Source organism: Hypanus sabinus, chromosome 11 (assembly GCF_030144855.1).
Source record: "Hypanus sabinus isolate sHypSab1 chromosome 11, sHypSab1.hap1, whole genome shotgun sequence".
Taxonomy (NCBI): domain Eukaryota; kingdom Metazoa; phylum Chordata; class Chondrichthyes; order Myliobatiformes; family Dasyatidae; genus Hypanus; species Hypanus sabinus.
The window spans coordinates 58,515,390-58,529,782 of record NC_082716.1 but is presented as its reverse complement, the minus strand read 5'-3'; the positions used below and the strand labels follow the sequence as shown (position 1 = coordinate 58,529,782).

The 14,393-nt window shown below is 44.5% G+C and overlaps 1 protein-coding gene across 1 annotated transcript in view; it reads left to right on the top strand.

Annotated features, from left to right (window-relative positions):
* Positions 1-14,393, top strand: part of cachd1 (cache domain containing 1) — a 185,343-nt gene that overhangs the window by 89,161 nt on the left and 81,789 nt on the right. The window contains exon 3 of the mRNA XM_059984386.1: positions 4,704-4,766. Coding sequence (XP_059840369.1) covers positions 4,704-4,766 — 63 coding nt within the window. The remainder of the gene's footprint in view (positions 1-4,703; positions 4,767-14,393) is intronic.

The following is a 14,393-nucleotide window of genomic DNA, read 5'->3' as shown; positions in this document are numbered from 1 at the left end:
GTATTTCCTTTTTTCAGTTCCTTCATCCCTGCCACATCTGTTCTCAGGATGTGGTCTTCCTTTCCAGGACCTCAGAGCTGTCTTCCTCCTTCAAAGAACGGGATTTTCTATTCCACCATTGATGCTGTCCTCACCCGCATCTCCTCCATTTCCTCAACATCTGCACTCAGCCCACCTTCCTGCCACTTTAACCGTGATAGAGTTCCTCTTGTCCTTACCTACTGCCCCATGAGGTTCCACATTGAACACATTATCCTCCGCAACTTCCGCCATCTCCAAAGGGATCTGATAACAAACATATCTTTACCTCCCCCTCTCCCTGCACTTTCCACAGGGATCGCTCTTTCCATGATTCTTCCTCTCCATTAATCTCCCTCCTGGCACGTATCTTGGAAGCAGTCTAAGTGTTACACCTGCCCACGTACCTCCTCCCTCACCTCCATTCAGGGCCCCAAACAGTTCCTCCAGATGAGGCAACAAATCACCTGCGAGTCTCGTCTGCTGCTCCTGATGCCACCTCCTCTACACTGGTGAGACCCGTCCTAAATGGGGGGAGCACTTTGTCAAGCACCTCCACTCCATCTGCCAAAAACGTAACTACCTGGTGGTCATTTTAATTCCCATTCCCATTCCTGTTCCAACATGTCAGTCCATGGCCTTCTCGTGTGCCAAGATGAGGCCACCCTCGGGGTGGGGAAGTAATACCTTATTTTCTTTCTGGGTAACCTCCAACCTCATAGCATGAATATTGATTTCTTACACTTAAAAAAAATTCCCTCCGACTCCCCCTCCTCCTCCCTCTCCTCCTCCTGTTCCATTCCCTACTCTGGCCTTTTACCTCTTCACACCTGCTTATCATTTCCCACTGCGTCCCCTCCTTCCCTTTCTCCTATGGTCTACTCTCTCCTCCTATCAGATTCCCTTACCTTTCGCACCCACTTGGCTTCACCTGTCACCTTCCAGCTATCCTCCGCGCCTCGCCCCACCTTTTTATTCTGGTGTCTTCCCCCTTTTCAGTCCTCAAGAAGGGTCTGGCCTGACGTGTCTGCTTATTCGTTTCCATGGATGCTGCCTGACCTGCTGAGTTCCTCCAGCATTTTCTGTTGTTTCATGTTCCTGTACGATTTTGCTTGCTTTGAAGACGATGCCAAATTTCTTATCAAGTGGCTCCAGGTGGTTCAGTGATTCTTGGAAGCTGAAAATAACATTAGATCATAGGGCTTGTTACAAACATGAAACAAAATGGAATGTTGTTGGTGATTTTTAAATTCCTAAAAAAATGGTGAGATGCCTTTGTGTCTTTTTAAGCAGTTATTAGTCACTAGCACTCTATTCATATCCATTCCCTTCACCAGCTCTCCCCTTCCAGAGCAGCAACTCCAAGTGCATTTCTAACAGTCAGCGTTTCAGGCCGAGACCCATCAGCAGGTTTGGAAAAAAAGACTGGTCAGCGTATGAAAGTGTAGGGAGGGGAGAAAGAACCACAAGGTGACAGGTGAAACTGGGAGTGGGGAAGGAGAGCTGGGAAGTTGATTGGTGAAAGAGATACCAGCTTGGAGAGGGGCTTTCACCTATCACCTTATGGCTCTTCCTCCACCCCACCCCCCCAACTTTCTTACCCTGACTCCTCATTTTTCCAGTCCTGATGAACGCCAGAAAGGTAACCAGTACTCTTTTCCATAGATGCTTCCTGGGCTGCTGACTTCCTGCAGCATTTTGTGTGTGTTGTGTTGCTTTGAATAAGTGTTTGGAAACTAACCATCTCCTGTGAGTGCTGTAATGCAATATAGTTGTCTATTTTACAACTAAAAATGGTCCATTAAAGAGGACCATTGTGTACCTTTGTGCAGGGGAACATTAAAGAACTAGAGATGAGAATTCGGGCCTCTACTGTTCCTGTTTTCCCAGGCTTCTGTCCTTCCTCACAATGCTGTAGCAATGTCCAATCCTACCACAGTGGAGCAGTGAACTTCTATAACCACAGCATCTTCAGAGGGTTACATGTAGCTTCATCCATGATGTGAATTTCTTTATTGTTGCTGCGCAGTTGCATTAAAGGCACAGTACTTCTGACAGGGCTTTCAGTATCTCATGATTTTGAGCCCTTCTTAAATTTGCTTCTAGGTTTTCCTGCTCTATTGTTAGGAGCTCGAGGAATTCTAGTTTCATCATGATAAGTCTCAACCTGATAATAAAACAGGACACAACATTTTAACTGCAGCTCATTAATTTTTATGAATTTGGAAAGCTAATTGGAAGAAATAGCAACACTTATTTAAATTTATTTGTTTATTTAGTTTATTTAAAACTATGTGAAAAGGTGAATTGAATTAAGGAACATTTTAACAACATTTATCCAATTGGAAGGTGATTTTGGAGCTAAATGTGCATTGAAGACAGAGCAAGGGTTGTGATATGGGGGGGGGGGGGGGGTCCACATTTTGCTAGCAACAGTGAACACTTAACTTTCTAAGTCCACGTTTACACGAGGCACAGCTCCAGGCAGTGGCATTATTAGAGAAGCTGTACTGAATCCTTCACGTTGGATGCTGTTTTGGGGCTAAATGTGATCCCATTGTGGAGGCAGAACAAACTTTACCCATGATTGCTGGAGTGTGTGGGAGCGGAGAGAAGAAACTGACACCATGCTATTAAATAACTCTGTTCAGAAATATTCACTCATCAAACATTAATAAAAATTAGACCTTTACATAATAAGAACATAAGAAGTAGGAGTAGGCCATCCGGCCCGTTGAGCTTGCCCCGCCATTCAATAAGATCATGGCTGATCTGTCCGTAAACTCAGCTTCATCTACCTGCCTTTTCCCCATAACCCTTAATTCCCCTACTATGTAAAAATCTACCTAACTGTATCTTAAGTATATTTAGTGAAGAAGCCTCAACTGCTTCCCTGGGCAGAGAATTCCACAGATTCACCACTCTCTGGAAAAACAGTTTCTCCTCATCTCCATCCTAAATCTTCTCCCCTGAATCTTGAGGCAATGTCCCCTAGTTCTAGTCTCGCCTACCAATGGAAACAACTTTCCTACTTCTATCTTATCTACCCCTTTCAAAATTTTGTATGTTTCTATAAGATCCCCTCACTCTTCTGAATTCCAGAGAGTATAGTACCAGGCGACTCAATCTCTCCTCATAGGTTAACCCCTTCATCCCTGGAATCAACTTGGTGACCCTCCTCTGCACTGCCTCTGAAGCCAGTACATCCTTCCTCAAGTATGGAGACCAGGACTGCACACAGTACTCCAGGTGTGGCCTCACCAGTACCCTGTATAGTTGCAGCATGACCTCCCTGCTCAATTTTTAAATTAAAAAAATACTTAACACATTCACAATAACTAGAACTATAAGTTTGCAAAGATCTGGCATGACATCGAATACTTTGACAAACTTCTATTGATGTGTGGTGAAGAATATATTGCAGCCTGGTATGGGAACACTAATGCTGTTGAATGGAAAATCCAACAAAAGGTAGCAGATATAGCCCAGTCCATTATGGGTAAATCTCTTTCCACTATTGAGAACATCTACATGGAGTGGTGTCGTAGGAAAGCAGCATGCATCATTGGGGAATCCCCATCACCCAGGTCATGCTCTATTCTCACTGCTGCCATCAGGAAGAAGGTACGGGACTTACTCCCTAGGACTCTCACTCAGGCTCTTGAACCAATGGGGATAACTTCATTCACCTTCACTTGCTGTTCCCTTAATCTCTGGACTCACTTTCAAGGGCTCTTCTTCTCATGTTCTGGATATTTATTGCTTTTTTTCCTCCCTTTTGTATTTGAACAGTTTGTTGTACTTTGCTCTTTGGTTGTTCGTGTGCCCTGTTGGGTGAGGTCTTTCAGTTGTGGTTCTTGGATTTACAGAGTATGCCGGCAAGAAAAAAAATCTCAGGGTTGTACGTGGTGACATATGTACTTAGATAATAAATTTACTTCGAACTTCATGAGCTACCTATTAGTTACCAAGGCCCCTTGCAGCCATTCTCAATTACACACAATTCAGAAAGTAGCTTCCCCAACATATATGCTAGGGAAATGCATGGCACGTGTGCTGTGCTTCTGGGCTCCACAAAGAGTCTAGTGGTAAGCTTTGATTGGTTAAAGCACCATTTGAGCACCTTTCAGGAAATCTGGGGTCTCCATATATTTGTAGAATGTGGGTGTCTGAAATGTAAGGCTTGAGGTGGGTGGGGATTTTGGGATTTGGGACGTGGTGACGAGTAAATGTGGTATCTTGTGTATGCTTGAGGCAAAGGTACATCATTTACAAGCCATGGCTTAATTATTTTGAGTCTTAATTTAAAAAAAACTTGTGACAAAGCTGGGGAGAGTTTGGGTCAATGTTTTGAAAAATAAATCTGCCAAGAGTTTTAAATATACTTATGTTACCAAGTGTAAATAGACAAGTGTGGAGAGTTTGTACTATGGAGTCTCTGGTGACTGTAAAGTCAGATCATTGTGATCTGCAGAGAGCGGACATTCTAGCTACAATGCTACTCGCTTGAACATCAGCTAGGCTGTCATTCTTGTAAAATTTCAACCCACAGAACTTAGAAAGGATTGCAGTTACATGAATTTCTAGGGCTGTATTTTAGAGAATGTCATTATAATGGTAATGGCACTCGCCATTTTTTTTGCGTAGCCGTATATTTGATCTAACCTCTTCTTTTTAATTTTCAGGCAATCTATAATTCATTTGTTTACGTTGAGAAAATCTCCAATGGGGAAACAGAAGTGCAGCAGGTAGGTAAAACTTTCTGCTTCTCTCTTCATAGCAACTGTCTTTTGTCAGGTATTTGTTTGCAGGATACTGCAGCCTATACAGTTTGAATTGTTTTGGCAGTTCTATTTGCATTCACCCTACCCAAATCTGTTAGGGGCCCCCTAGATTCATGAGTTTCACAGCTGCCTGCCAGATTCTTTGGACCAAAGTAATATTCAACTTGTGCAGCTTGTTACCATCAGGTTGGAAACCCTGAATGTATGATTCCTTGTTTGTGATAAATTTGTCCCTGCGTACATCTTGATGTGATTGTGGAATTTTAATTGTGGTTTCACCACTTTGTTGCTTTTTCTTATCTTGATTGAAGGAGGTAAACTTTTTGAAGGTGTCCATACCAACACACACACAAAGACTAGATGTACTGTCCAAAGAGGAAATCTGCAGATGCTGGAAATTCAAACAACACACACAAATGGGAACGCAGCAGGCCAGGCAGCATCTATAGGAAGAAGCACTGTCGACATTTGAAAATCTCTTAGTATCGGCCCAAAACGGCCACAGTGCTTCTTCCTATGGATGCTGCTTGGCCTGCTGTGTTCCACCAGCATTTTGTGTAAATAAAACAGTCCCAGTTTAGGAATGAGAAATATAAATGAAGATTATTGCTCCTAGCTACCATGATGTGGATGTCGAGCAAGAGTAGAATTGGTTTTGGCAGCCTTGTTCACTTCTTGCAGTCTCCATAATCTCTAGCTGACTGACACTTGGTGAGTATATTTACAAATAAACAATGACTAAAGAGCCTAGAATGCCACGAGTACATTTTAGAAGGGGGAAATTTTGTAAGAAGCAATTAAACCAGTAAGGCATTATGACAAAAGAAATGATGAACTGTCATAAATATTTGCATTAATACTTTTAAAATTTTGTGACATTTGAGCACCTAGAGAGATTGCCTCCAATTAAAGATGAACTGATCACAGGTCTCTCTTTGAGTTGCTGTCTGTTTCATGCTGTAGAGTGGTAAAGCTGAGAGGCAAGTAGGGTAGATGCCATGTTGGGTTCTGAAAGTGACTTATCTGACCACAGTGGTCAGGAGGTGTGCTTTTCCTTGTGATTCTGTCAAGTGCTAACCATTTGTTTGGGCACCTGTGGAGTTTGTGAAGGAGAGCAGTTTATTTTTGTGGACTTGCTGTGGTTGGAGCCAAAGTCATGCTTCATAGTTTTGTTTCTCTTTTTCAAGCCAGTGTTATTAGGTAAAGGTAGTTCAGAGTTTTGATTATGTTTTCCGGCAGCAGTGTTTCATTTTTAGTTTAAGACATGGAGTCTTAAGACATTTAAGACATACGGCATGCAAGCCCACGCTTCAGCTCACTGAATCCAGGCTGACAATCTTACACTCAAGCCATTTTATTCCTTCTCCACATTCCCATGAATTCTTCCCATATTTTTCCACCTACAAAGTACTGTGGGCTACCTGCAGTGACCAATTAAACTCGAATCTCCCACAATAATTGGAATGTGGAAGGAATTGAACACAGTTATTGGGAGAAAATGCAAACTGCAAACAGACCCCACTGGAGCTGTGAAGTAACAACTCTACCGTTGCACTGCTGTGCTGCCAAGCTGTACCTTTGTGCTATTCTCTGTACTCTGGATTAAATTTGAACCATATAGATAAGGATTTTAATGTAGGAGTCTTTACTGGGCTTTCTAATCTCACCATGTGGAAGAGTCTTGAATTGGTTTCAATGTTGTCAATTTAAGCAGCCAGTGTAAAGATCAGTTAAGTATATCATCACCATCTAGTTTACATATGCAAGGATATTTTGTCACAATCGCACAGTCCTTGGTCACAATGTCCCTCCAGACCATTTGTTGAAGAATAACCATTGGATCACTGGAATCTAGTCAAGCATTGTCACCTTCTTTAAGAAAGAGAGAAAAGGAGGGGTTAAAATATTTACATTGTTGAACAGTATTGTTATGCTTGTTAGCTTTAGCAATGCTTGTGATTCTGTGATTGAAGTTGAGATAAAAATTGTGACTTTTTACATAAGTGGCTTTTCCATGTTTTTTTTGCTATGGCAAAGCGAGGTTGCAGATGCTGAGCTAACAGTGGGAAGAACAGTGGGTCAGGCAATGACTGTGGAAAATAATCCACGTTTCAGGTCAAGGCTCTTCATCTGCAATAAGACCATAAGACATAGGAACAGAATTAGGCTATCTGGCCCATCGTATCTGCTCCACCATTCAATCATGACTGATCCATTTTTTTTCTCTCCTCCTCAACCCCACTCCTCTGCCTTCTCCCCACTACCTTTGACGCCATGTCCAATCAAGAACCTTAAATCTGCCTTAAATACCCCCAAAAACTTGGCCTCCACAGCTGCATGTGGCAACAAATTCCACAAATTTGCCACCCTTTTGTGAAAGAAATTTCTCTGCATCTGTTTTGAACGGACTCTCCTCTATCCTGATACTGTGCCCTCTTGCCTTAGACTCTCCCACCATGGGAAACATCCTTTTCACATCTACTCTGTGTAGGTCTTTCAACGTTTGAAAGGTTTCAATGAGATTCCCCCCTCATCCTTCTGAATTCCAAAGAGTACCGACCCAGAGCCATCTCTAAAATAAAAGAATATTTTTGTTGCTTGAGGATATTCTTGATTCTGATTCTGATTCTTGATTATGAGTATAATTCTCTGTAACTTCCGCCACCTCTAACGGGATCCCACTACCCAGCACATCTTTCCCTCCCCTACTCTTTCTGCTTTCGACAGGGATCGCTCCCTATGCGACTCCCTTGTCCACTTGTCCCCCCCATCCCTTCCCACCGATCTCCCTAATGGCACTTATCCTTGTAAACGGACCAAGTGCTACACCTGCCCTTACACTTCCTCCCTCACCACCATTAAGGGCCCCAGACAGTCCTTACAGGTGAGGCGACTGGTGTGGTATACTGCGTCCGGTGCTCCCGGTGTGGCCTTTTATATATTGGTGAGACCCAACGCAGACTGGGAGACCGTTTCGCTGAACACCTACACTCAGTCTGCCAGAGAAAGCAGGATCTCCCAGTGGTCACATATTTTAATTCCACGTCCCATTCCCATTCTGATATGTCTATCCATGGCCTCCTCTACTGTCAAGATGAAGCCACACTTAGGTTGGAGGAACAACACCTTATATACCGGTTGGGTAGCCTCCAACCCGATGGCATGAACATTGACTTCTCTAATTTCCGTTAATGCCCCTCCTCCCCTTCTTACCCCATCCCTGACATATTTAGTTGTTTGTTTTTTTCTCTCTCTCTGCCCATCACTCTGCCTGTTCTCCATCTCCCTCTGATGCTTCCCCTCCCCCTTTCTTTCTCCCGAGGCCTCCCATCCCATGATCCTTTCCCTTCTCCAGCGCTGTATCACTTTAGCTAATCACCTTTCCAGCTCTTAGCTTCATCCCACCCCCTCCGGTCTTCTCCTATCATTTTGCATTTCCCCCTTCCCCCACTACTTTTAAATCTCTTAGTTTCTCTTCTTTCAGTTAGTCCTGATGAAAGGTCTTGGCCTGAAACGTCGACAGTGCTTCTCCTTATAGATGCTGCCTGGCCTGCTGTGTTCCACCAGCATTTTGTGTGTGTTGTTTCTTGATTATGTGCTGTCTTTCTACCAACTCAGCCTAGAATCCTTGTTTGCTCTGCCCTCCATCAATCATGTAATGAAAACCTAATGTAGCCATCTCTGCTGCAGAAGGATGTTTTGATGGCATCTTAGGAAGGCCCATTTTCATTTGCTCCATGAATGAACTTAATTTCATCATTATTAAGCAGCAAAAGGGAAATGTATTGATTGTACAACTCTGTTTGTTGCTACTCAGATAATGGAGTAGTTTGAGACTTCAGGAAATGAGACTTGGGTCAACAGTTAGGCATGGGCTTATAAGTTGCAAGAAACATTGATAAAAATGCCAGAAAGTCCAATCTAAATCAAGAGGATCTAATTGTCCTCCCAGGACATTTTTGTGGCTGACCATTAACCGGATATTTAATGGAAAATTACCCAAAGGTACTGCGTCTTCAAGTGCAGGTCAGAGGTCGTGCATCGTGAGATATGAATCATCTTTGGACTTCCTTTAAAGAGTCCCATTGCTTCTGAGGCACAAGACAAGAATATAATGAACTTATTAGCTTGAATGAGAATGCCTACAACACCATTTAAGAAGGTCAGGACCAATTTAGAAGCAGTTCAGTTGATGGGCACCTCGTCCACCATTTGTATTATTCGGTCATTCCAGGTCCACCACATCTGTGAGAGTCAGTACAACAGAATTTCACAGTAGCTCCCATAAAAGAGACAGGGAAGAGGTGAATGACAATGCCATCATATGCAAACATTCTGTCACTGTTTTTGCATTAGAATCCTCTTTTTCCCTTGTAGCACTGGAGTGTGCTGTGCTCCTGTAGGCAGATGTATTTCAAGAAAGCAGTTCATTGCTACCATATAAGTTCACTTAGAGGCGGGCAATTACTATTGGCCTCAATCGTCACAGACATCGTAGAATGTATGTGGGTGCACCCTTGTGTTAATGTAAGCACAGTAGAGAGTGATTTGTTCTCATTGTGCTGTGTTTAATCTTTGCTCCTCGCCTTGTAATTTAATCACCATTAAAGGAGTCTGTGAAACCTGGCAGATCTTGTACAGTGCCCATTTGCAACTTCAGCTCAAACCACTTAATCTGAGAATTCTGTTAACTGAACCACTGCTGAAATGGTTTTAGGTGATTACAAGGAAAGGAAAGGACTAGAATAGTGACCGATGGAGTTAGATATAAAGAAGAGGGAGGATGGTGTGAAGTTTTAGACCATAAAACCATAAGATAAAGGAGCAGAAGTAGGCCATTCGGCCCATCGCATCTGCTTTGCCATTCAATCACGGGCAGAGCCAATTCTTCCAGTCATCCCCACTCCCCTGCCTTCACCCCATACCTTTTGATGCCCTGGCTAATCAAGAACCTATCTATATCTGCCTTAAATACACCCATTGACTTGGTCTCCACAACTGTTCGTGGGAACAAATTCCACAGATTTACCACCCTCTGACTAAAGTAATTTCTCCGCATCTCAGTTCTAAATGGAAATCCTTCAATCCTGAAGTCATGCCCTCTTGACCTAGACTCCCCAGCATGGGAAATAACTTGGCCATGTCTAATCTGTTTAGGCTTTGTAATATTCAGAACATTTATATGAGATTCCCCCCCCCCCCCACCCCACCTCATTCTCCTGAACTCCAGGGAATACAGTCCAAGAGCTACTTTCCTCCACTTTTATTCCTGGAATCATTCTTGTGAATCTTCTTTGAATCCCCTCCAATGTCAGTGTATCCTTTCTAAAATAAGGAGCCCAAAACTGCACCCAGTGCTCCAAGTGTGGTCTCATGAGTGCCTTATAGAGCCTCAATATCACATATTTGCCGATTCCCTAAACTATCTAAGTCTCTCTGCAGACTCTCTGTTAATGCTAACTTAATTAGTTGGGATGTAGGACGTGTACACATGCAGTAAATTTTATGTAATTTTTAAAGAATTTGGTGCACAAACTGATTTCTGTATATTTGGTCTTACCCCATCCACTAAAATATTTTCCTTTTTCAGCTATTGAAGCAGTTCATTCGATTAAGAGAGCTGTGAGCTAATGCCAATATTTGGACAGGCTCCAAGGGTTAGTGGAAGGCTGCCAAATCTTTTCCGAACTTGAGCCCAATCAGGGTATCTTTTTTCATGTATAAGTGAGGATAGAATTGCATGTTGTAACTCAAGAAGGCTAAGATTCACCAGTAAATATGATCCACTCGATGTAAGGCCAATTAATTTCTGGATTTGGCAGGAATTTCCTGGTTTAGATGCTTAAAATTTGATTGCTAATAAAAGTTTGCTGAAAAGTTTGGGTCTTTTGAGAAAATTGCTTTCTTGTTGAGATGATTATTAAGTGTTTTCTGATCGATTTAATATTTCTGTTTTGAATTGTATTTTTCTCTATTACTTCATGCCACTGTAGTGTAATTTGTTATAATTGAGCGCTGGGACTCAAAGAGCTAGTTGGTAAAGCTCCTCAGAAATGTATCGACTTTAAAGAGCACTGGTATGGCTTCACTTTGGAGTATTGTGAGTAGTTTTTGGCCCCCTGGAAAAGATGTGCTGAAACTGGAGCGGATTCAAAAGATGCTCATGAAGATGATTCCAGGATTGAATGGCTTCTCATATGAAGAGCGTTTGATAGCTTTGGGCCTGTATTCACTGGAATTCTGAAGAATGAGGGGTGACCTCATTGAAACCTATCGAGTAGTGAAAGGCCTCAAAAGAGTTGATGTGGAGTGGATCTTGGCTATGGTGCCAGAAGATGCAGCCTCAGAATAGAGAGGCATCCTTTTGGAAGGGAGATGATGAGGAATTTCTTTAGCCAGAGAGTGGTGAATCTATGGAATTCTTTGCCACAGGTAGCTGTGGAGGCCAACTCTTGGTGTATATTTAAGACAACAGTTGATAGATTCTTGATTGGCCGGGACATGAAGGGATATAAGGAGAAGGCAGGAGACTGGGTATGAGAGAAAAATTGGATCAGTCATGATGAAATGGCAGAGCAGACACGATGGGCCAAATGGCCTCATTCTCCTATATCTTAAAGTCTTATGGTATAATAGCTTAAAAAAAGGAATTCCATTTGAAAAGAGGAAACAATTCTCTTAAAGCAGCTCAAGGATAAAGTTAAATTTGAAAGTACCAAGGGCTAATGGTAGACTAGAAGAATGGGAATTTTTCAGGAACAGCTTATAAGAAAGTATAGAACTGATTTTGGGGGAAATTACCTAAATCTCACATCAAAATAAGGTTTTCTCTGTGTACAATGTACTGTGTGTGTTAATCAAAATGGCTTCTTTGGTTTGCTGGAGTAGGAATGCTTTTAAGTTTGTTAAGTGTTTTCTCTTGTAGTTGTTTAGCTTTGGACGCTGATATGGGGATTGTATTCATTTGTTAACCAATGGGGAATGTTATTTTGTTGTGAGGCTGGGAGCTTGGGGGGGTTTCGCGGTCTTTTCAGGAGAGGCGGGAAGGAGACACCGAGGAAGGTGGACGTGCGCTGCTCGCCACCCCTCCTCTCCCAGGACGGCCCCTGCTTCCAACCCACTGCACAGGCCGCCCCCAGGAGTGAGTACCTTCCCTGTTCTTCCCCTCCAGAGGGGGGGGGGTCCCTACTCCCCTGGAGGTTTACAGTCCTCCACCCAGCCACCACTTCCTGTATCGTTGATGGAGAGGACTGTGGGGGATATGAATCTGTTGGAGGTGCTGGTGTACCTGGACGATTTGATAGTGTTTGGATTGACTTTGGAGGAACATGAAGAACGGCTGTTAAAGGTATTAAGCCGGCTTAAGGAGGAAGGGCTGAAGTTTTCCCTGGACAAATGCCAGTTCTGCAAGTCGTCAGTCAGCTACGTTGGCCATATCATTTCACAAGAGGGAGTCGCTACTGATCCAACCAAGACAGAGGCCGTGACCACCTGGCCGAGACCCCAGAAAGTGAGCGCTCTGCGCTCATTCTTGGGGTTCTATGGGTATTACCGCCGATTTATGAAAGGATACGCCAAAATGTGTCACCCGTTGACTCAGCTGTTGTGTGGCTATCCCCCAGTGGGAAAGAAAAGGAAGGGGGTCTGGAGGCAAGACACTGGAGGATACTGGAACCCGGCGCAACCTTTTGGCTCGAGATGGGATGATCGATGTGAAGAGGCATTCCGATCTTTGAAAAGGGTGCTGACCCAGGCCCCGGTGTTGGCTTTTGCCGATCCCCACAAGCCCTATGTGCTGCACACGGATGCCAGCTGAGAGGGTCTCGGGGCTGTTCTGTACCAGGGGCATGGCAAAGCATTGAGACCGGTAGCCCTTGTCAGCCGAAGCTTGTCACCCTCTGAGAGAAACTATCCCACTCACGTTGGAGTTCCTGGCGCTGAAGTGGGCGGTGTTGGACAAGTTGAGCGATTACCCGTATGGAGCCAAGTTTGAGGTGAGAACGGATAACAATCCTCTCACTTATATTTTGACTTCGGCGAAGCTGGATGCCACAGGACATCGGTGGCTGGCGGCCTTGTCAGTATATGATTTCAGCCTGAGGTACCGCCCAGGAAGCAGGAATGTCGATGCGGATGCATTGTCACGTCGGGAGCCGGGGGGACAGGAGAAGGACGAGGAGTGTGAGAGTGTCCCTGCCCCTGGAGTGAAGGCGATGTGTCAGTTTGCTATCACTGTGAGGGCCGAGGGAAGAGTGAGGCTGGAACGAGCCGTGGACCATTTGGGGTTTTTTGACGACGCCATACCCCTAGCTTACTGTGACATGACTGCACTGCGGACTAAACCGTTGCCAGAACTGAGTCTGGGGGAAGTGGCAGCTGCTCAGCAAAATGACCCGGGTCTTGGCACAGTGTGGAGAGCGGTAGAGAAGGGGGATGTGGCGTTGGCTGAGAAGCCGAAACACCCAGTCGTGCCTCTGTTATTGAAGGAGTGGCCTCGGTTAAAATTAAAGAACAAAGTCTTGTACCGGGTCACAGTTCCTCCGGACCAACCCCGCCGTTGGCAACTGGTCCTGCCGGGTAAGTATTGGCAGACTGTACTCCAGGCCTTGCATGATGATTCCAGACACTTGGGGGTGGAAAAGACCTATGGATTACTCAAAGACCGGTTCTACTGGCCCCGGATGAGGGGGGGGAGGTCGAAGAATACTGTAGGGGATGCAGTCATTGCATCTGGAGGAAGACCCTGCCAGCGTCGGTGACTCCACTGTCGCACTTGCAGAGTGCGGGACCTCTGGACCTGGTATGTATGGATTTCCTGTCGATTTTGCCCAACACCAGCAACACTGCGAATGTCTTGGTCATCACCGATCATTACACTCACTATGCTCAGGTATTTCCCACTAAGGATCGGGAGGCGACGACAGTGGCGAAGGTGTTATGGGAGAAGTATTTTGTTCATTACGGCCTTCCCAGGCGAATCCATAGTGATCAGGGGCGGGACTTTGAGAGCCGCCTTATCCATGAATTACTGACTATGCTTGGGGGTTGAGAAATCCAGGACTACCCCTTATCACCCACAGGGAGATCCTCAGCCAGAGAGGTTCAACAGGACCCTGTTGGATATGCTCGGGATGCTGGAGATTGGGCAGAAAAATATGTGGAGTCGTCATATTGGACAATTGGTTCACTGTTACAATTGTACTCGCAATGATGCTACAGGGTACTCGCCTTATTATCTGATGTTCGAGCCGGAAGTGAGGTTGTCCATTGACTTGTGTTTTGGGGCTGAAGTGGGTGAATTACCCAGGAAGCCCTATCTAAAGTATGTGTCCGACATGAAGAGGGAGTTACAGCAGGCATATGAGTTGGCCGAGGCAGTGGCTACCAAACAAAATCAGAGGAATAAGATGAGATGTGATCAAAAGGTGAAGTTTGCCCAATTATTGCTGGGCGACCGGGTACTTTTACGGAATTTGGGACTCCCTGGTAAGCACAAGTTGGCAGATCGATGGGCGGACAGCCCTATGTAATAGAGAGCCAGATGCCGAACCTGCCAGTTTACCGGGCGAAACCTGAGGATGGAAATGAGCC